The sequence below is a fragment of the Salvelinus sp. IW2-2015 genome, linkage group LG2, assembly GCF_002910315.2.
Source record: "Salvelinus sp. IW2-2015 linkage group LG2, ASM291031v2, whole genome shotgun sequence".
Lineage (NCBI taxonomy): Eukaryota > Metazoa > Chordata > Actinopteri > Salmoniformes > Salmonidae > Salvelinus > Salvelinus sp. IW2-2015.
In genome coordinates, this window is record NC_036839.1 from 24,280,663 (window position 1) to 24,305,189 (window position 24,527).

Below are 24,527 nucleotides of genomic sequence, written 5' to 3' on the forward strand. Positions count from 1 at the left end.
CTCACTCTTGCAATGGAAGAAAAGAAGAGACCAGGCAAATCACTAAGAAGAGAGATGRTTTGCATTGTCACTGATGATCTACTTAGCAAAGAGACCAGGCACGGAAGACAAAAGCTTGGCAAGTTGCTAAAGAGATCATAGAGTATTATCCCAGCTCTTTCCAAGACAGAAGTGGAAAGAATGTCATTGGAACGGGATACGGTTCACTCCTTGTACAGATGGAAAACGGAAATCAAGAACTCCTTGAGGCTGACCTCTGCACCAACAAAGAGGCAAGCAGGGAGTGAAGATGGGGTGAAAATGGTGGGAGAAGGAAGTCAAAATGTTCAGATTGTTATGGATGCGTGGAGTGGCAGGCAACAGCACATCTGCCAAGCTGATCCTCAACACAGGGGCCCCTCAGGGGTGCATGCTTGTCCTCTCCTGTACTCCCTGTTCACCCACGACTGTGTGGACAAGCACAACTCCAACACCATCATTAAGTTTGCTGACAACACAACAGTGATAGGCCTGATCACCGACACCAATGAGACAGCCTATAGGGAGGAGTTCAGAGACCTGGCAGTGTGGTGCCAGGACAACAACCTCTCCCACAACATGAGCAAGACAAAGGAGCTAATCGTAGACTAYAGGAAAAGGAGCGGCCGAGCATGCATCCATTCACATTGACGGGGCTGTAGTGGAACGGGTCGAGTGTTTCAAGTTCCTTGGTGTCAACATCACCAACAAACAATCATGGTCCAAACAAACAAAAACAATTGTGAAGAGGGCACCTTTTCCCCCTCATGAGACTGAAAATATTTGGCATGGGTCCCCAGATCCTCAAAAGGTTCTATATCTGCACCATCGAGAGCATCTTGACCGGTTGCATCACCGCCTGGTATAGGATCTACTCGTCATCTGACCGTAAAGATCTACAGAGGGTAGTGTGTACTGCSCAGTGCATCACTGGGAACAAGCTTCCTGACATCCAGGACCTACACTACTTAGAAGGCCAGCAACCCAGAGTTGCCTCTTCACTGTTGATGTTGAGACTGGTGTTTTGCGGGTACTATTTTATGAAGCTGCCAGTTGAGAACTTGTGAGGCGTCTGTTTCTCAAACTAGACAATCGAATGTACTTGTTCTCTTGCTCAGTTATGCACCGGGGCCTCCCACTCCTCTTTCTATTCTGGTTAGAGCCAGTTTGCACTGTTCTGAGAAGGGAGTAGTACACAGCGTTGTACGAGATCTTCAGTTTCTTGCATGGAATAGCCTTCATTTCTCAGAACAAGAATAGACTGACAAGTTTCAGAAGAAAGTTCTTTGTTTCTAGCCATTTTGAGCCTGTAATCGAACCCACAAATGCTGATTCTCCAGATACTCAACTAGTCTAAAGAAGGCCAGTTTTATTGCTTATTTAATCAGCGCAACCGTTTTCAGCTGTGCTAACATAATTGCAAAAGGGTTTTCTAATGATCAATTAACCTTTTAAAATGATAAACTTGGATTAGCTAACACAACGTGCCATTGGAACACAGGAGTGATGGTTGCTGACAATGGGCAGTTGTACGCCTATGTAGATATTCCATAAAAAATTAGCTGTTTCCAGCTACAATAGTCATTTACAACATTAACAATGTCTACACTGTATTTCTGATCAATTTGATGTTATTTTAATGGACAAAATATGTGATTTTCTTTCAAAAACAAGGACATTTCTAAGTGACCCCAAACTTTTGAATGGTAGTGTATATACTATGTGGTGTCAGAGGAAGGCCCAAAAAATGGTCAAAGACTCCAGTCACCCAAGTCTTAGACTGTTCTCTCTGCTACCACACGGCAAGAAATAACGGAGCACCAAGTCTAGATCCAAAAAGCTCCCAAGCCATAAGACTGCTGAACTATTAATTAAATTGCCACCCAGACTATTTACATTTACCCACCCCCCTTTTGTTGTTACACTGCTGCTACTCGCTGTTTATTATCTATGCAGTCACTTTACCCCTACCTACATGTACAAATTACCTCGACTAACTTGTACCACCGCACATTGACTCGGTACCGATACCCCCTGTGTATAGCCTCGTTATTGTTATTTTATTGTAATACATTGTATTACATTTTTTACTTTAGTTTATTTAGAAATATTTTCTTAACTCTATTTCTTGAACAGCATTGTTGGTTAAGGGCTTGTAAGTAAGCATTTCACAGTAAGGTCTACACTTGTTGTATTTGGCGCATGTCAAATCAAATCAAATTTTATTAGTCACATGCGCCGAATACAACAGGTGAAATGCTTACTTACGAGCCTCTAACCAACAATGCAGTTAAAAAAAATACGGATAAGGATAAGAGATAAAAGTAACAAGTAATTGAAGAGCAGCAGTAAAAAATAACAATTTATACAGGGGGGTGCCGGTACAGAGTCAATGTGCGAGGGCACCGGTTAGTTGAGGTAGTATGTACATGTAGGTAGAGTTAATTAAAGTGCATGAAATTATACGACAACAAGAGAGTGGCAGTGGTGTGGAGAGGGGGGGGGGGGGGAATGCAAATAGTCTGATTAGCCATTTGACTAGATGTTCAGGAGTCTTATGGCTGGGGGTAGAAGCTGTTTAGAAGCCTCTTGGACCTAGACTTGGCGCTCCGGTACCGCTTGCCGTGTGGTAGCAGAGAGAACAGTCTATGACTAGGGTGGCTGGAGTCTTTGACAATTTTTAGGGCCTTCTTCTAACACCGTCTGGTATCGAGGTCCTGGATGGCAGGAAGCTTGGCCCCAGTGTTGTACTGGGCCGTTCGCAACCTGCTCCACTGCAGCCCCGTCATGTGATAAATTCAATTTAATTTGACTCTCACGGAAGAACTGATTGAAAAGAAAACAGAACTGAAGAATGCATACCAATACATTTGCATCCAGTGCATTGCAACACATGGAGGAGTGGCCCTACCTGTTCGAGGCGGCCCATCTCTTCGATCACACAAACACCCTCAATGGCATAGCTGGCTGAGGAAATCTCAAGAAAAGGAAAGACCATCAAGGACTTCCTTGAAASAAAATAAAGTGACAGAGCTATGCGAAGACCCAGTAAAACTGATATCCTGCATTGCAGAATACTGAAAGGAAAGTCCAGAGGAACTTTCATTTCAAAATGTTTTTTTATTTGTTATATCTCTGTCCACGTAATTGATCAGTTTTTTTTATTTTCTTGGTCTTTTGCCTTTTAGTTACTGCCACAGGAGTGAACTGGGATTGAACAGAATATCCCAAGCACCCCCTGCATCAACATCATGGGTTCGTAGTGTGAGTTGTTTTCATTTTCTTCTCCCAACTATTTAAAGTAGAACACTGACCATAGTTTACTTTTCACTCCCATTCATTCCAATTTATTCTTATTCACGCCCATCACTGGTACAGAATGAAATCGACAACAAATTTCTGGGACAGTGAAGCATTTTTTCTTCTTCTGGCTCTATACTTCAAAAGTTTATACTTTAAATGATACAATGACTACAGAGGTTAAAGTGCACACTGTCAGCTTTAATTTGACGGTATTTTCATCCATATCAGGTTAACTGTTTAGAAATTACAGCACCCAAATTCATAGCATATGAATGATTACATCAAGCTTGTGACTCTATAAAGGTACATTGTAATGGTGAGAGATTAGCATGTCTTGGGGGTATGATATTTGTGCGTCTGTCTGTAATTTTCTCACTCATCATTATTCACGATTCATTCAAGTTTATCCGTAATCACGGAAGCATCCACATTAATGTAGAAGTGTTTAGAAACATATTCTATTCTTATTTACAATAAAATGACTCCAAAATGACATTCATTTCTGTTGGGCACAAAATAATCTGAACCACATCCAAAACAAACAGTTATTTTACCTGCTTTTTATTCTAGAAGTTTCCTGGGGATCAATCCAGAACGGGGGTCAAAGGCCGAGATGAAGGGGGAAAAACAGCGTCACATTCCTCCCAAACTGGAAGACCGGTGTGTTGAATTTATCTCTGAACTGATCAATTAGCCCAGTTGGTCAGGTGTTGTGACTAGTTGTTGCAGAATCCTGCAGTACYTGTGGCACTCCAGGAACAGGCATGCATACCCCTSGTCACTACCATCATGGGACTTTAATTAATTGTTTTATTCTGTGTTACAGMATTTAACTCACATAATGCAAGGTGCATTTAATGTGAAAACCATGGTATTTTTTTTAGAATTAAACCCGAAACCGACCACAAAGAGCACTAATCGCTCATCACTATGAATTTGAAAAGACTTTCGTTAACTTGTTCTCTCTTTCACCAATAAAGACAACATCAAAGTGTACTTTTGGTCATGGATTTATTAAGGTTTACACATTGCTATTGTACATTAACTATTTTGAATATTGAATGTTTTTGTTTTATTGAGGAATCTATTGTTTGTTCTTTTGCAACAAAAAAAAAGAATACATTTTTTTTTAACTACTTATTCTGAATGGTAATTGAAAAATGTCTTTAAAATAATAGTTTCTGTAAATTTACGAAGCCTACATTTGCAATTTTTCTAAATTTTCTATAGATTTACAGAGGAAAATAAGAAAAAAGGAACTTTGTGTATATACGTACATGGAGGGAGCACTATTTTAACAACATTTCCATATATCTGGGACTCCTGAGTGGCGCAGCGGTCTAAGGCACTGGCCGTGATTGGTTGTCCCATAGGGTGGCACACAATTGGCCCAGCGTCGTCCGGGGTAGGCCGTCATCGTAAATAAGAATTTGTTCTTAACTGACTTGTCTAGTTAAATAAAGGTTAAATAAAAATAGATATACAGACGGAAAATCTACTGGCAAAGAATTAACAGTATATTTTCCACTATTTTATGGACTGTTCCTTTAAAGAAATGACAGAAAATACTGTATAAACACAGTGACTGTCCATTAATAGACAGATATTTGTATAAATATGTTAAAATATATATATATATATATTCCCTTTAATCTATTACAGGGAATGTCCGTAAAAATAAGAAAAAAACATGTTTTTTAACAGATTTATACAAATATCAGCTCCATCTATTAACGGACACTCTGTGTTTATACAGTATTTTCTGTCATTTCTTTGAAGGAACTGTCCGTAAAATAATGGAAATTGTAACAGTAATTTTTGGTCAGTAAATGTTTTGTTTTTATATGGATAWTTTTTTTTACAGTGTATGTGGCATAGGGGACTATCAGCTCTTTTATAGCCATGGCCAGTGCTGCCCCTCCTGAAGGAATGGTCAGGGGGCTCCTTTGCTTTGTGGAGGTGATCCCTACCCCGGCTAGAGCTGGGCTAGGCTAGCCACTGAATGACACACAAACGTGAGCTTTGTGGCCCTGAGTGTACCTTAGTGCTCTGGAAGAAAGGAGGTCAAGATGGAGGAAGGAGGGGGTGAGAGGATGAAGGGGGAGGAGGTGAGGGTTTAGGAGCTAAGGGGGCTGAGGGGGGATGGGGTAGGTTTAGTGACAAGGCTCTAGTTGTTTTCCTACAGAGGGAACAACCTTAACGTTGTTGACTTGCTGTGTCAACCTCCCCCCACGTGTTGACCTGGAGTGTAGCATATTTAGTTGTTTTTGTTTCATCCATAAACAGAGTAGAAGAAGGGGGTGTACGGAGGGAGCACAGTTAGCACAACCACTTAGAGTGATGGGTTAATGAACTTTCTGCTCATTAGTCGCTTGCAAATATGTTTTCATGTCTTCAAAGCCCTTCTACACCGCTTTAATCCCCCTCTGAGAGTGTGCTGGTGGCTCCTAGTGCAGGTCGCTCCAAAGGTCACAATGTCACCCTGCGTTGGAGGGTGAGGTAAACAGGGGAACAATAAGTCTTGAGGTTGATCCTAAGACACCGACTGTTTGTTAATGTCCGTGGTCTTAAGAAGAAATGGTACGTTTATTTAAAGGGTATCTGAAGTACATAAGTCAGCTACACAGCTAACAAGCACCAATATTACAGCAAACCTAAGAACAATATGTTGTGTACTAAGCTCAGAACTGCTCTATATAGTGATCCTGAGATCAAACACAATGGTGAAAGAAATAGGAATGGTAACTGTATTTTCACTGGAGAACATCTGTTGAAAGTCTGCCGAAAAGCCAAAGCTGAGAAAGTATAGTATGTTTCAAACAGCCAAGGCAACTTCACCAACATAAAACTTGTATAATATGAAATAATATATAAATGTCCTCATCAACATCAAAGTGAATGCAGGTTTTGATCTGTACACAGCTGGGGAATGGAATGCCTCCTATTACACCCTATTCTGGGCAATGAATCGTCTTGAATTTAACAAAACACATTTTAAGAAAAACGAATTTAGACAATGAGCCTGTCAAAAAGGCATTTGTCATGACCTCAACAGAATGTGTTGTTGGAGTGAAGTGAGCAGGGGTAATTGTCACGACTTCTACCTGATCGGGCAGCGCTCGGCGGTCGGCGTCGCAGGTTTACTAGCCACCACCGATCCCTTTTTCCTTTTCTGTTTGTTTTGTCTGTGATTCTTTTCACACCTGGTTTCAATTGCGTTTATTTCTGTGTGTATATAGGGTGATCATATAGTCCACCAATACAAAAATATATGATTAAACACGCTTCTCAGACATCCCTGCTCTCCTGCGCCTGACTCCTACACATCTCACCGAGACGCACGTTATCACAGTAATATTTGATTTAGCTGATTGCTGAAGTTATGAGATGAGTGTGTGTGTATGTGTATGTGTATGTGTGTGTGTGTGTGTGTGTGCGTGCGCAGTTCTACATGGCCTGCAGCTCTCCCCTGGTTAACACTCCTGTTGTGGCGGCTTCGCTAATACTGAGGTGCATGACAAGACCGCTAACAGCTACAGCTATTTCCCTACAGCCTGCCGCTGTACAGAGACACATTCACTACGTATTCACTAAAACGGGCCACGTTCAGTAGGCAAATGTTGTAGCACCTTGCAGATAGAAATGAAATTAATAGAACTGACATGAGTCCTTATTCTACATATCAGAGTAGGTATGTTTGTTCTACACATAACATGTTTATATCTGAACGTGGCCCAGGAATGAAAAAACAAAAGTGGAGGGCAGGTCTATCATTCATCACATTCACATATTGATTCTACTTTTCTTTTTTACTCTCCCTTATTTTTCTCTTTCTCTCTTCCCTTTTTCTATATTCCTCTCTATGTAGTTCATGGGAATGCTGACTCAATTAGTTCAAGCTAAGTGTTGAGTTGAGCGGTCCCTCCCTCGCAGTCCCAAACAAGCTATTCACCCAAAAGGCCAGTGTCAGGCGTAGCTATCTAGCGCATCCACTTGGCACATATAATTGGATACATTTCAACCAATTATCTCCAACAATGTTTTTGGGAATGCGTGGCATGTTTTGAAGGTTTGTGCTTGTGTGTGTTTTACTCATGTTGTACAAGGAGATCATGCAGAAACTCTCAACACGTTGGTAGATGTGTTGGCTCATTCTGTTTACACAAGGTAATGACACATAGCTACTCCTGTCATTTTGGAAACCTTAACCTCTGGCTCTGATAAACAGCAACAGTCAGATAAGGCTCTTTCAGGGGAACCTGCTGGCTGTGATGTAATAAGGCCATGTGGCTACACACTGCTTCATCTAGGTTCTCTCAGATCTCTGCTGTTTCCCAACGAGACCAGCCCAACCCACCATCACAACAATGACAGGGAAGCYTCAGGAATTAACCTGGTACAGTGTGACTGTCTCTATCAGCCGTATTACCTTCAGCAAATAATGGACAGCTACTGTATGTACAGCTAGTACTGTTCTGACAGACAGTAGCTTATACTGTATGATAAGCAGTTAGTCTGTTCACCACTTCAGCAAATGATGAGGAATAGGACAGCTACTGTAGTAAGCAAGAGGCACAGTCCTGACACTAACAGTAAGATGTTTGTCATATGATGCAGTACAGATGGAAATTGCTTTTGATATTCCTTTGTTTTGTACATTCTGTTTTGTTGTGTACCTCTCCCACTACTTTTCATACCTGGCGGCTGATGAATGTTGAGTGCCTGAAAGGACTCACTAAAATGATTTTGACCACAACACTGGAGAACAGGATAATGATGCGGAGTAAGCATTTATTTTAAAGTTACAAAATATTTAAAGAAAACATATTTTACTTTACATAAACTGTACAGATGACATTGATATGACTGAATGATTCTGAAACAGGAACTAAAAATATATTTTTATTAAATAGAAAAACTGGAGAAAAAAAAAATAGAATTAAAGATGAAAAATTAAGTGTCCACATGTTTATTGTACAAAATAGATAGAGAAAGGAAATAATATAACTAAGAAATAGAATCATCATATTGTACCCTGATACGTAGATTAGGCCTCTTATGATCAAACAGTATTGTACACAGAAAGTAACGTGATGGTCTCGCCATCTTATTATAATAATAAGCTCAAATAATATTGGCCTCTTTGGTTCCATTAATAGGTCAAATAARATTTGTACAAAAAAAATACAATTTACTTCTAGAAAAATAACTTTCAATGGCAGTTTGTTTATTAACTAATCCCGCAACTTTTCAGTGCAAATGTCATAACAATCATTCGCTTTGGAAAAATGGAAGCGAAAGATCACATTTCAAGTATTTGATAAGAGGAGTTAAAGACTAGGAGAGGCGGAGAAGATCAGTTCAGTCTGGTAGAGTTGTGTAGGTGGGCATGGGTGGGTTACTATACATTGCATAAATTACGTGGCACTTATTTATGATAGGACACTCAGTACCCCTTTGAAGGCATTTCAATATGCAAGTGCTATTAGGAGTGGGAGTGTGCATTTAAAGAGTTTAGTCTGCAAGTGCTACACTGCACCATCATGCCCTGTTGGCCCATAACAAGAGTCTCCTCCTCGTTCACTTCGAGGTCCACTTTATCGAAACAAGTAGTGGCAGTGCGGACTGTTTTCTCTGGATGAAGTGTGTGTAGTTGTGCACTGTGCACAAAGTTCCATCTTCACCTTTAAACTGAGTGCTCGCCTGCAGTACGGTCACAGACAGGAAGAGAGAACATGTGGTCCAATGCCAACAACAACAACATGTCAACAACGTTGTTGTTGTGTCGTCACCTCACCTGGACAGGAGGTTAGTCCCAGAAAGGCTCTATTCAATAATAAGCGCAGGCTGATACAGTTTCTGTAATAATTCCACCGGATCGAATGGGACAGTCATAGTGTCTTTATGACAGTCTTTATGGAAGTGCTGGTGTTTCTAATTGTATTAGCCGATGAATTGTCATTGTCAGTGCTTTTGTTTTGTCAATGTTCTGGTGTGCTTCAGTACTCAGGAAGGGGAAGAAGCCAATGTGCGGTTGGCTGATCCTGGACCTGTAAGCTTCCTTAAAAAGGTCCAATCAAGCCCTTTTTATCTCAATATCAATATTTTCTGGGTAACAATTAAGTACTTTACTGTGATTGTTTTTATTAAAATGGTCAAAAATAAACAAAAATAACTTCTTAGCGAAGAGCAATTTCTCAAGCAAAAATGTTGCTACGACTGTCAGGGAGTGGTCAGAGTGGTAAGGGGAAACTGAAAACGACCTGATATTGTCAGAGAGGTTTGGAACTCTCTTTCTTATTGGTCTATTAACTAATTTAGCACCTGTTGATGTCACTAGGCAGGCCAAAACTCCATCCCACCAAAACAGGCTGAAATATCAGGTGGTCTTTTCAAAAGACTCTAAAAGGGAATTATCATAATTTTCACAGTTTCACAGTATTATTATAAAACACGTTTTTGACTGCACTGGGCCAATAAGCGCTTTTCTTTCCATCTTCATCAGAGAAGAGATGAAGTACCATTATTTTTCATCTAAAAATGGCAAACTAGAAAAATAATATATTTTGGTGATCAACCATTCCCTTCTCCTCCCATAACTCTGGAACCGTTCTGAAGTTCTTAATATGAAATGGACAGAAACTGGCCTCGCTCAGCCAGATAAATAATCCATTAATACATGTTTGTTTATACCTGTTGGTGTGCTTCCATATAACTAAATATATATATATATAAAAAGTATTGTACAAAAGGGTCCTTTTGTACAATACTTTTTAACTATAGTCGTTTGATTTGACTTTCAAAGTTTAAAAAAATCACAGACAGTCTCAGGCACAGCCACACTCTTCCACTATCATATTGGGCACATCTCGTTTTACTATGTTGTACTCATCGTCGAAGTACAGCATAGACATGGTGCTGAGCTTGGTGGGGATACAACAGGAGTTGACCGAGCCGGGGCTCATGCCCCTCATCCGGTACTGGTTGACCACTGCCGTGTGGAACGACGACGCTGACCCCGGTACCCCCGCCATGTACGCCGGGCAGCTCCCCTCGCAGTAGTTACCATAGTAACCCGCAGGTGCGATGATCCAGTCGTTCCAGCCAATGAGGCGGAAGTCAATGTAGAACTGCTGTCTGCAACACAGGCCTCCACTGCTCCCGTCACACTCCAGGCCCCTCTTCCTGATGCGGTGCTTCCCTTCCACCTGCCGCGCCCGGACCACCAGGAAGGGCCTGTGTGAAGGGTCTGCTGTGTCGACTAAGATAGGAACCACGTTGGACGCCTCACAGCCCTCGCAGTGCACCTCAAGGTCCTGCCGCCGGCCACCCTTACCAAACACGGCCCTCACGGCCTCTGACAGGGGGAATGTGTGCCAGCCGCTGCGCTTAAGGTCCACGCGCTTCTCCACCAGGGTCCACCGACCTCCTCCCCCTGGCCCTGTTCCCCCCCCGGCTCCACCTGCAGTCCCAGTCCCTGCCTCCTTGTAGTGGATCTTCACTGTGACTTTTCGTCGAGGCCCTTTCTCGGWGCCGGTGGGCAGCAGCCTGAAGTAGAGCCACAGGTTGGCCTGAGACACGTACAGGTTCTGGTTCCCTTCACTGGAGATGAGGAAGTAGAGGCTGGACTTAGATACTTGAGATGAAGTCAGCTCATCTGATGGAGAGAAGAAGAGAGGGATGTGGGTTTAGTGATATATAGTGATATATATTGTACAGCAGGGTTCCCCAACTATTTGGCCCTGCATGTCTTGTGAGCACAAAAAAAGATATATAATTGTTGGACATAAAAGACTGTAAAAACACCAGAAAATCAGCTCCAAGTGATTTTAATTTTGGAAATCTGTTCCAAAGTATTCCGACACGCGTAACAATATGATTTTACTGTATACAAATGTAAGCTTGGTTTGAAATTATTATAGTTTTAAACAAATATTATATTTGTTTGGGCTTGACCATCCGCCCCCTGACCATCCACCCAAGAAGAAATTGGCCTGCAGCTGAATCTAGTTGAYGAACGCTGCTGTACAGTCAAGGGTCAAGAGAATAAACTAACATGATTTTTAAGAGCAAGTTAGAAAAGTTGACACAATTCACAAAGTAAAACACATAGTTTTACAACTTGTGTCTGTGTGAATGAAAGTAATGTAACACTACATCTGAGTATCATTTGTAAGAGGCAGAAAGAAGTGGACAAACAACAACAAGGTGCATGAAGCAGGTAGCCAGGGAGGGAGCAGTTCAGTCACTTCTGTCTCTCCTCTCCTCTCACCACTCTCTTTCTCACACATCACATGCTGTTAGCCTAGTTTCTTATAGGCTGTTTCTCCTGACAGCCCAGTTCTGGGAGCAGGCCCAGTTGGCCTCAGGTCAGATTGTGAAGACCAGCGACAGAGCCAGAGATAGAGGAGAGAAGGGGAATGGAGGAGAAGAGAAGAGGGGAGGGGGGTAGGACAAGGCCCGGGCCCCGGGGGGTTCATTGAGTTCGCTGAGGGTGTGTGTGTGTGTGTGTGTGTGTGTGTGTGTGTGTGTGTGTGTGTGTGTGTGTGTGTGTGTGTGTGTGTGTGTGTGTGTTGTGAGGCACTGCTGTGAAAACCCCTGAGCTCCCCGGAGCCTTTGAGACTGACAGCACAAAGACCCGAGTGAGGTATTAGGAGACAGCCGCGCTGCAGCCTGGCATTAAGCGCGTGGCCCTCCTAACCAAAAGCATGATGAGGCAAAAATAAAAGCCATTTACATGACACTGGCCACTTTCTAAAATGAAACAATGAAGAGATTCGAAATGTCTAAGGCATAATGGGGTTTGGGGTCGGCCATATTTTTTTTTAAGCCTAATGATGTCTTCCAAATTACTGTGAAAACCGAGAAGTTTCTGTTAAAGAGTTAGCCTGGATCGTCTTCGGCTGAGCACATGTTGAAGCGGCTAAATTACTTTGTTTGCAAACTGATTAGCGTGAGTTGGTGTCAACAGCTGGCCACCAAAGATGGTCCTTTGTAAAGCGACCTTATGCCTACAGGGTACTCCAGTAACAGTGACTTTAAATTAATGCACGCGCACACACTCACACCACGCGCACGCACAGACTCGCATTATCATACACACACAAACACATACAGTGTAAACAACCATCCCTGTGGCAACAACAAAAGCACAAGGCATATTGATACCGAACCCTCAGGGTGCAGTCTCAAGTATTTAAGAAGGAAAGAATGCATCTGAAGTGTAGATGTAAAGGCATTGATTCAATAACAGTTTTAACCTGATTTAACTTCTGTCATTGCCCAAGGACATGAGTATATATCCTTGCCTCATTTCCTATCATGACTTGCTGCTTGCCTCAACAGCTCCCAGTGATCAACAGGGGAGATCCTAGGCCAGGGCGTTTCTCTGTCTGTGGCCTGAGTGACACTGTGTGTAAGGCAATGAAGTGCTGGRTGTAGAGAGATGGCAGTCTGAATCTCTAACAACAAAGATACTACAGTCTGGACTGAAGCATTGTCATACATTCTTTTAAATATGCGGTGGAGTGTATCTGTAGCTTTTCCCCTATATCCCATCTGTGAAAAAAATACAGATATATTTTTTAATGACCCATAACTTAGGGTAGCTGAGACTGGCCACATTAAACTGGATGCTGAAATGGATTGAGAATCATCCTGCTGGAAAACACTTAAACTATTTACCTTTTCTTTGCTTTTAGAAAGTCCCACAAAAACACATAGCCAGTGCTTGAACCAGGCTTTAGGGAGGTAAGTTCAGGAAGGAGGTGAGGTGATGGAGAAGGTTATGGAGACCAGTTAAACAAAGAGGTGTGCTGCCTGGCTGAGTGTGATGGGTCAATGTACTCTTGGGCCAGGCAGGGTTAGGACAGGGCAGGGGAGGGGAGGGGAGGTAGACATCTGGGTGGACCTCTGTCTCTCTGGATGGAGCTAGCGCTGCTGGAGCTACAGCTGCCTAAGCGTGTCCCCACCTGTGCCACCAACACAAGAACAGGGCAGGCAGGTAGGAAAGGTGGGCAATCAGAGAGCGAGAGAGTGCACGCATGTAGCAGGGTGCTATGCTCATTACTCAAAGTCTGTGTCGACAGAGACCAAATGCCGCGGAGCACCGTTGCTCTGACATGAGCCTCGCCTTGCAGTCAGACACACACACACACACACACACGGCTCTGATAGGCATCCTTTAGGCTGCTGGAGCACAACGCTCAGCTCAGCACTCCAGCAATTCCCACAGAGGGAAATAGGAGAGGAGAGGGGAAAAGAGCAGAACAGGTCAGGGTGAGCCCCAGAGAGCCCCATAAAGCTGGACTTTTGGCCAGTAGTTAGTAAGCTGCTTTACTGGTAGTGGTGGAGGAGTGAGTTTGAAGTTGTACTTAAAAAGCTTAACTCTTGATGGTTTAATAAAAGCTTTGAAAAGCAGTTACACATGGAAAAGCACATGTATAATGATGTATGAGCAAGGGGTGAATCTACAGTTAGTCAGAGCACCTGACATATACTCATACACACACACTTGGATTGAGTGTGATGTGGAAAATTCCATGAGCGGCTTCAGACAGGGCATGATTGACGTGTCTTCATGAAAGACTCTGTCCCAGAGTAAACCCATCAGCCAGCCCTATAGCCCTGAGAGGGATACATCTTAAATGGCACCCTATTCCCTATATAGAGCACTATTTTTTACAGTCTCTTTTCCAGGGCCCATAGGGCTCTGGTCAAAATTAGTGTACTATTTAGGGAATAGGATGCCATTTGGCACACAACCCAAGGACTGGGCCAGAGTTAATGACATCCAATAATGAAGTCTTAATTCGTGTCTTGGACCGGAGTCACAGGGAGTTCAACAGGTCCAAGCGGCTATACCAACGACAATCGAGATGCACACATCTCCCCCTGCACTCCGCTCCGCTCCCGTGGTTACGGGACACTGAATCCCTCCGCCAAAGCGAGGGTACGCGAGACTGTGTCATAAGAGACGGGTGGTTGGCACTGTTCCTCACCTGTAACCTTGGCAGCAAGCCTCAGCCTCTGCTCCACTAGGCGTTCATGAGACTGAATACTGACTGAGAGATAAGAGCTATAGCTGTCTCTCTCTAGAGGACAGCGTCCCACACCATCAACACTTTTTTTGCCAGTAACGCTCAMCACAAACTCCCCTAGGCCCCTACCAGCCATCCAGAAATGTCCACCACAAACTCCCCTAGGCCCCTACCAGCCATCCAGTAATGCGCACCACAAACTCCCCTAGGCCCCTACCAGCCATCCAGTAATGCGCACCACAAACTCCCATAGGCCCCTACCAGCCATCCAGTATGCGCACCAAAACTCCCCCTAGGCCCCTACCAGCCATCCAGTAATGTCTACCACAAACTCCACTAGGCCCCTACCACCCCAGTAAGTCTTCCAACAAACTCCCTAGGCCCCTACCAGCCATCCAGTAATGTCTACCACAAACTCCACTAGGCCCTACCAGCCATCCAGTAATGTCTACCACAAACTCCCCTAGGCCCCTACCAAGCCATCCAGTAAGTGCTACCACAAACTCCCTATGCCCCTACCAGCCATCCAGTAATGTCACCACAAACCCTCTAGGCTCCTACCAGCCATCCAGTAATGTCTACCACAAACTCCCTAGGCCCCTACCAGCCATCCAGTAATGCGTACCACAAACCCCTAGCCCACCAACCATCCAGTAATGTCTACCACAAACTCCCCTAGGCCCCTACCAGCCATCCAGTATATGTCTACCACAAACTCCCTAGGCTCCTACCCAGCCATCCAGTAATGTCTACCACAAACTCCCATAGGCCCCTACCAGCCATCCAGTAATGCGCACACACAAACTCCCTACCACCATCCAGTAATGTCTACCACAACTCCCCTAGGCCCTTACCAGCCATCCAGTAATGTCTACCACATACGCCCCTAGCCCCTACCAGGCCATCCAGTAATTGTCACAACAAACTCCCCTAGGCTCCTACCCAGCCATCCAGTAATGCGCACCACAACTCCCCTAGGCCCCTACCAGCCATCCAGTAATGTCTACCGCACAAACTCCACTAGGCCCCTACCAGCCCTCCAGTAATGTCTACCACAAACTCCCCTAGGCCCTACCAGCCATACACAGTAATGTCTCCACAAACTCCACTAGGCCCCTACCACCATCCAGTAATGTCTACACAAACCTCTAGGCTCCTAACCACATCCATAATGTCTACCACAAACTCCCCTAGGCCCCTACCAGCCATCCAGTAATGCGTACCACAAACTCCCCTAGGCCCCTACCAACCATCCAGTAATGTCTACCAAAAACTCCCCTAGGCCCCTACCAGCCATCCAGTAATGTCTACCACAAACTCCCCTAGGCTCCTACCAGCCATCCAGTAACGCACCACAAACTCCCATAGGCCCCTACCACCATCCAGTAATGTCACTCACAAATCCTAGCCCTATCCAACCATCCAGTAATGTCTACCACAAACTCCCCTAGGCCCCTACCAAGCCATCCAGTAATGTCTACCACAAACTCCCTATCCCCACCAGCCATCCAGTAATGTCTACCAAAACTCCTCTAGGCTCTACCAGCCATCCAGTAATGTCTACCACAAACTCCCTCTAGGCCTACAGCAATCCAGTAATGCATACCACAAACTCCCCTGGCCCTACCACCACATCCAGTAATGTCTACCACAAACTCCCCTAGGCCCCTACCAGCCATCCAGTAATGTCTACCACAACTTCCCCTAAGGCCCTCCTACCAGCCATCCAGTAATGTCTACATACTCCCCTAGCCCCCTACAGCAATCCAGTAATGCCTACCAAAACTCCCCTAGGGCTCCTACCAGCCATCCAGTAATGTTACCACAAACTCCCCTATGTCCGTGTAACAATATAACTTTAGTACGTCCCCGACCCCGCCCCGGCGCGAACCCAGGGACCCTCTGCAACACATCCAACAACGGTGCGCCACGAAGCATCGTTACCCATCGCTCCACAAAGGCCGCGGCCCTTGCAGAGCAAGGGGCAAACACTACTTCTAGGTTTCAGAGCAAGTGACGTAACTGATTTTAAACGCTAGTAGCGCGTACCCCGCTAACTAGCTAGCCATTTCACATCCGTAACACTCAACCCCCTTTCAACCTCCTCTTTTCCGCAGCAACCAGTGATCCGGGTCAACAGCATCAATGTAACAGTATAACTTTAGACCGTCCCCTCGCCCCGACAACGGGCCGAACCAGGGACCCTCTGCACACATCAACAACGGTCGCCCAAGAAGCATCGTTACCTATCGCTCCACAAAGCCGCAGCCCTTGCAGAGCAAGGGGCAACACTACTGCTAGGTTTCAGAGCAAGTGACGTAACTGATTGAAACGCTAGTAGCGCGTACCCGCTAACTAGCTAGCCATTTCACATCCGTTACACTCACCCCCTTTCAACCTCCTCTCTTTCCGCAGCAACCAGTGATCCGGGTCAAAGCAATCAATGTAACAGTATAACTTTAGACCGTCCCTCGCCCCGACACGGGCGCGAACCAGGGACCCTCTGCACACATCAACAACGTCGCCACGAAGCATCGTTACCATCGCTCCACAAAGGCCGCGGCCCTTGCAGAGCAAGGGCAACACTACTGCTAGTTTCAGAGCAAGTGACGTAACTGATTGAAACGCTAGTAGCGCGTACCGCTAACTAGCTAGCCATTTCACATCCGTTACACTCACCCCCTTTCAACCTCCTCCTTTTCCGCAGCAACCAGTGAATCCGGGTCAACAGCATCAATGTAACAGTAAACTTTAGACCGTCCCTCGCCCGACACGGGCGCGAACCAGGGACCCTCTGCACACATCAACAACGGTCGCCACGAAGCATCGTTACCCATCGCTCCACAAAGGCCGCGGCCCTTGCAGAGCAAGGGGCAAAACTACTTCTAGGTTTCAGAGCAAGTGACGTAACTGATTGAAACGCTAGTAGCGCGTACCCGCTAACTAGCTAGCCATTTCACATCGTTACAACCCCTACCAGCCATCCAGTAATGTCTACCACAAACTCCCCTAGGCCCCTACCAGCCATCCAGTAATGCGCACCACAAACTCCCCTAGGCCCCTACCAGCCATCCAGTAATGTCTACCACAAACTCCCCTAGGCCCCTACCAGCCATCCAGTAATGCGCACCACAAACTCCCCTAGGCCCCTACCAGCCATCCAGTAATGCGCACCACAAACTCCCCTAGGCCCCTACCAACCATCCAGTAATGCGCACCACAAACTCCCATAGGCCCCTACCAGCCATCCAGTAATGCGCACCACAAACTCTATAGGCCCCTACCAGCCATCCAGTAATGCGCACACAAAACTCCCATAGGCCCTACCAACCATCCAGTAATGCGCACCACAAAACTCCTAAGCAGCCCCTACCAGCATCTCATAATGTCCACCACAAACTCCTATAGGCCCCTACCTACACACCTTGATCTTTGACTGTGACATCATTAAAGTCCCTCTGCTTGGGCCCAGGCCTGTGCCTGGGACTGGTCTAGTTGCCTCTCTCCAGGCTGCTCCAGGGGCCTTGTCCCTCTTTCCATGCCCTTGCTGGCAGCCTGGGCTCTGGGGGTGAGTGCCAGCTGGCCTGAAGGCAGAGGGGGTCTAGAGAGCAGGGAGCAAAGCCAGTTCCATGGCACAATGCTGCACAAAGGCTCAAAGGTATCGTGTATAATGGAAAAAAAGCAAAGAGGCCTGGTTGGATGAACCTTTATATGACAAAAGCATTCTTTAGAAAACGGAGATATGGGCACACCATACACCCCCTCCCACCTCCTCCATCTCTCCATCCCCCGAACCCACGACTCAAATGTCTCATGCATTATTCTGAGCGTTTTCTTTTGTTTTCTCATGCTWTTTGTTCTGAATGTTGACATATTGGGTTTAGCAAGAATGCACAGTGCTCTCCCAATAATTGCCTTGCTTTTGTTCCCTTGTCATGAGTGTGCTTACATCATTTCTATTGGAGGGTGACAGCTAGGAACCCATCCAGGCTGATTGTATACTGTGTGCTACAGCGTTGCACTGTGGGACCGGCATCTCACTTTGTTTCTTAATGGTATGCTTTCTCTGCTAAACAAACACTACATCTCAAATATGATGTTCTCACTGCACTAACCTGGCAATTATTGGTTTCAGTTGTTAACAGACAATATGTGTGTGTGTGTGTGTGTAGGGGGAAAGGAGGGGTTTATCTTCGGACCCTTAAGACTTAGATACATACACATTCTTAAAAAGTTGGATAAATGGCCAATTGAAGGGTTTTTCCCTTAAAATAGAGCTATATGCCTAAACACGTTTAACTGCTGAAATGGGACTCAGGGTGCTTTACTATTCCCTAGACAACACATGGGGGTCATTTAAGGTTTCATTCTATAATGAATTGTTGAATGAATGAATGAATGAACGCATGCATGCAAGTTGAATAATACTATGTGTCATGTTGACTTAGTGAAAGACCGTTGTTAATCACTTGAATTTTAAGGATATAGTCTCTCTTCGAAACAGAAAACGAAAATTAAAGGCATTGGCTGTAATAGGCTACACACATCTGGGTTGAGAACTTTACGAAACCCACTGGATCCCATCAGATGAGGCATTCAATCTCGATTATGAGGCAATTATATCGTGMTTATGTAGGGTTGTATCCTGCGCAATTATGGCTGTCCTGATATGAATATTAATTCATCGAATCCTCGGGGGGAAAACGTGTTAAATGCTACTACTACACCTTTTGAAATTGAGTCATGACTCAGAAAAATAAAGGGAGAGAAATGAGAGTTAGATAAATGCTCTGATTATTGATAATTAGGCTACCTGATTCTGCGAAGCTGATTATCTCCGACGTCTCTTGCACCTCGTTACTGTAGGCAGCCTGTCCATCAAGGTTAGGGATCTCAACCCTTCCGTCTTCTCGTAGTTTACCTGCGTGAAGCCGCCTCAGCGCTGTCACCATCGCCGCTTTCGGAATAGGATGTGTGATGTTGGGTCTTTCTCTCATTTGTAACCTGTTCAAGATGTGCCTCTTAACTGCTTCCAATAAGTCTATATCCACCCGTTCTGACGCCTCCGGCAACCCGCACGAAGCGCACGACTCCTGGGTCACGGTTTGAGTCTCTGCCCCAGTTGTGCCCGTACCCGTTGTGCCCAAAGTACAGCAGATGGAAAGTATGCAAGCCATTAAACAAGCCAATGTGAGATTATATATTTTCATTTTCTCTTTTTGAGACTGGAATTCCCAAGCACGATGGAGAGGAATAATTCTGGTTATTCGATACAGAGAGCAAAGAAAGCGAGTTAGGCTACTTCACAAGTTTAGCATCCTGGTAAATATCCAGCTCTGCGCCAGCGGGAATAGTTTGCACATGGAACTATGATTGATGCACACGTTAGGGTAATCCAAAACAGTCCATGTGGTTTTTGTATTCCAAAGAGGTTGCTGTCAAGAGCTAATAGATTATTCCAGATGTTCTTATTTGCTTCCTCTCGAGCCCTGTAAAGCTTGGGTCCTTTTTGTGAAGCGCACTACAGTTCAGTTCTCATCTAAAGCACAATTCCAGAGGTGTTGGTTCTTAACCGGCTTTCTTGACCGGCGAATTTGAAATGAGCACCGTGTGTAGTAGGCTATCTGAATGGCACTACCGCGTCTGGCATGCCATTTCTTCAAATTTAACTTAACGAATTATTATATTCCATAACCTTTGCAAACCACATTTAGTATCTCACCGTTACGCGGGCTTTGTATCCGTTGATCAGGAGATGAAACGTTTGATGTGAAGTTCCAAATATGAGGTTACCACTGCCTTTACATTCAAATCACTCCTATAAACGCAACTTTAGGAATCCAACTAAATTGCAATCGAATTCATACGTTTGAGTAGACTATCCTATGCGCTTGTGTATGCGAYGGCTCTGTCTCTGTGTCCTGAAATAGATGCTGTTATCTTTACAATGTTCTCCTTTGCAATCACGACACGGAGCCCATCGCACACGGGAAGTTTTTATACAGGAGTTGAAACCACGTGGGGCGTTCCACCAACAGGGCTCAAGGGATTATACGCTGCTGCTAGAACTATCTGGGAGGAAAGCGCCGCGGAGGATGGAGAGAAGACGTTCCTATGGTTACAATAAAAAGTAGTAGAATACAATAGAGAACACCTTTTAACCCTACATTATAATTCTACACTTCATTACCTCATAAAAAAATACTGTATTATAGGCCTAAAACAGATATATTGTCATTTTGAATAAATGTGGGGCTATTTYGGCAAGACATCTCATGCTCTAAAATTGGAACGATTTTATAAATGTTGGTATTACGGTGTCTGAAACTAACAAACAGATGAAACGAACAAACATAAACATGGACGCACGTATCACACACATACACAATGTGTTTAAACCGTCGCATTTTTGTAAGGTACTACAAGTTTCGAAAGCCAACGACTCGGTTTTGTATGTAGATAACTCAGGATAGGCAAATCACTTGACTGCAATGGGATACCACTCACAATGCAGTGTTCATACTGAAAGGCGCGTGCCTTCTGTGCGCTTTTACGCATCCGGAAAAAATGTTAAACAGCGCCACCTTTTGTTGAACCACTTTCCCTACATTATTAAACCATGAATCTGAAAGAAATCTGCTATTCTTTTTGAGGAAAGTGCCAACACATCGATCAGAAAACAAAGGATGTCTAAATATATCAACATGTCCCGACCTTTATGTAGGTTAGTGGGACAAGTGAACTGGCGCATTAGCCAACATTCAAGCGTGGTCGTGGATTAGGCAACAGTATAGTTACTTTTCCAGGCAGAGGCTTTACTAGACAGTCACATAGAGACATAGGCCTGTGTATGTGTGTTTATCTGTTTCTGTGTGTGTGTGTGTGTGAGTGAGAGAGAGAGCTAGAGGGAAGGAGAGAAAGAGAGAGAAGGGGAGGGGGTGGTAACAGTAATGTATGTAATTAATAAAGATGAATCCTAAACCCTATACCACGGCACAAATAGGGTCAAAACAACATGACTCAACGGTGCTTTTGCTTCACAGGCCTAGCATTGTCATGGATTATGCAACAGTATACTTACTTTTCCAGGCTTTGTTAGACAGTCACATAGGGACGTGTGTGTGTGTGTGTGTGTGAGAGAGAGAGAGAGAGAGAGACACACACACACTTCAATGTAGTTTATAGGGTTGATTGAACATTTAAAAATGTTCTTCTCTTCCAATGTGCTTTAGCTATCACATTTTTGTAAGGTACGCACAAGTCCTGACAGTGAACGATTCGGTTTAGTATGTAGGCTTATGGGTTATGTGCTTTTACGTACGAGGAAAAATAAAATAAACAGTGCCACCCTTTGTTGAAACATCCACTACACTATTGAGCCATTCATCTGAAATCTCTGTTGATTATTTTTGAGGAAAGTGCCAAGACGCTGATCAGAAAGCAAAGGCTGTCTAAAAATGTAAACACGTCCAGACCTTGATGTAGGTTAGTGGGTCAAGTGAACTGTCGCATTAGGCAACGGGCAAGAATGGTTGTGGATTAGGCATAGGGACACAGACCTGTGTGTGTGTGTGTGTGGGCATCTGGGGGGGGGGTGTAATAATAATTTATGTCATTCATAGAGCTGAACTCTATACCACTGCACAAATAGGGTCAAAACAACATGACTCAACAGGGCTTTTGCTTCATAGGCCTACTACATTCTAAATCATGCCCATATTCAGTGGTCTCCATCATGATTGACAGAGAGCCTTTAGACCAGGGGTCAAAGTCATTTTGCCCATGGAACCACTTGACTGTGTTCATTCATTGCTTGTGTGTGAACTTCTTCTCCGACATGAAATCCTTTCTACTAATCTGAGAGGATATTGATGGGAGCACAAGTGGGGCCCACTTTAAATACATTGACATGTCGAAAATGGCTCCAGTGCTGCATGTTTGACACCCATGCTAGACTGATGGAGAAGAGAAGGTGGACCCATAACCTGATTTCCTCCTGTAATAACCCTGTAATAACCTCATAATGTGGCAATGGAGAGACTATTTATTTAACATGTTGTGCTCTCAGTTTTGATATAAGAAATCATAATTGCCAGTGGTAACACGAAAATATTGTATCTCACCTTTTTAATTCGTAATCCTTCAGTAGAAGACCCTTGAGAATGTGATGTCAAAAATCTTTGTTAGTACCTGGCGCCATCATGTGGAGTGAGAGCACATTGCATATATATGGAATATATTTTATATTTATCAGTATATGAATAACAGACACATATTAATCAGATCAAATGTACAGAGTGCAATGCATAAATATAATTTATAATTTTTGTTGACTGTGCAATATCTGTGCAACATCGAGTAAAGCATACAGTGCAAACAAAGACAAAATAGTTCTACGCTTTTTTTGGTATGAGTAAAAATAATTTACATTAGTGCCTTTTGCATCTCTTTGATATTTTAAGTAGAAATTGTGCACGAATATTGCATTTAAAAGCCCGTTACATTAAATTAAGTGCCCTTTAATTTAGACCACACGGAAAATTCCGTAAATCAGATTTTTTTATATGAATAAAGGCTTTTTTGACCCCTCTGTGCCTTCTCTTCTTACCTAACACTATTATGTGAGAACAATATTTTGGGTGAACAAATGTTTCATTTTGTCGTTATAATAAGGTTGGAAGCAACATGTGAAATTTGTTGTGGACATTTGTTGCAGCTTAAGTTGACTACAAAACACATTGCAATTATCTCGCTATGGGCTGGCTAGCATGTGAAGTAGCTAGTTATCTATAAAATCGCCTAAACAAACTGCACTATCAATTTAGGAGTCTACAATCTCACCATGTTCAACCTGCAGAGTGGAGTCTGACAWTTGCAATGGCACCATGCAATGCACCCTGGACTGGTGGGGCAGACAAATAGGAGAAATGTGTTAGACCCTTTGTTAAATTACAAGTTTCTCGAGGTAGTAATATCGCAAAAATATGATCAGTGGCTCATTCAAGAGAAGACCTTGTATGACATCGGCCAATATTGAAATCTGACATGTATGATAGACGTTTTCACGAGGTAAAAAGTCGTACTCCTATTAACTTCCAAAGTTCTGTATCCAATCTTCAAGGAAAATATATTGAAAGGGAAACGTGTAGCTCTCGTAGTCGATACACTGTATATTGATAAACAAATGTTCAGACACACAAAGACTACTCCATGGCTATTCTAAATATGACAACGTTCCCATAGAGGAGTTGAATAATGGAAACACAATACTAGACATGGTACGGATTATTAGAAAACATATAGAAAAGCAATAAAATACAACAATTGTTAAAGAAATAAACTACAACTACACTATACCTTTCTAGATAGGGAATGGTGGAAAATAATTTGTTTTAGACTCTCCATTTATAGTTTTTCATAAATCGATAAGACAGAATTAGTGAAATAATACACCTTCAAATATAAAGAACTGGAACACAAAAGTACTCAATCAACATGGTAGAGATAAAACACAGAGGACATAGAAGGCAGAGTATGTGGGTATGTGCGCATGTATACCCTAGACACCCCCTTGAGAGACCCATACACTAAGGAGCAGTACTTATGTGTTTTATGGGCCTGCTGTAACTAGCCTATACGCAGCCAAATCAGAAAGATGAATGTGGTCAGAGACCTACTAAAGCAGCACCGCCCTCTCAAGATTCTGAACCTGCCTGGCAGGATTGGTCCTGCAAAGCCAAAGCCCCCTGATGGGAGAGCATAATATTCAAGGAAATTCTCAAAGCTGCTAATGAGAACCTTGACGACCTTCTACCTAGCCGGTGAGGATTCTGGTGGGGTGCCCCCACCCAGGCAGTGGCAGTGCTGGCAACACTAGCTGCAGTAACCCATGGGGAGGGGATCACACTCTGACATTTAGAGAGGGGGCATATTATTGTGGCGCTGGTGACACAAAATCATCAAAGATCTGAATGCACAGAGATGCTAGGGAATATGGTCACAACGGGGGACCGCGTGTGGGTGTTTCAGGGGAAGGGGGTATATCTGACCTCCATCACCTAAGACGTGACAATGGTTAATCAAATCTCCCCATTTTTGCTCAATTTTGCATGCCTTCTCATACAGCTGCAACTGTATATGCATTCGTAAATCAAGGCCTTTCTAGAG

General features: G+C 43.9%; 1 protein-coding gene across 1 annotated transcript; it reads right to left on the reverse strand.

Moving 5' to 3' along the window:
- Positions 1 to 8,088: 8,088 nt before the first annotated feature.
- Positions 8,089 to 20,348, reverse strand: LOC111977311 (inhibin beta B chain-like). Its single transcript, XM_024006696.2, has 2 exons — positions 19,174 to 20,348; positions 8,089 to 10,978 (listed from the first exon to the last, which is right to left on the reverse strand). Exons 1-2 carry the CDS (start codon positions 19,568 to 19,570, stop codon positions 10,149 to 10,151), a joined length of 1,227 nt encoding a protein of 408 aa, XP_023862464.1. The 5' UTR covers positions 19,571 to 20,348; the 3' UTR covers positions 8,089 to 10,148.
- Positions 20,349 to 24,527: the final 4,179 nt, after the last annotated feature.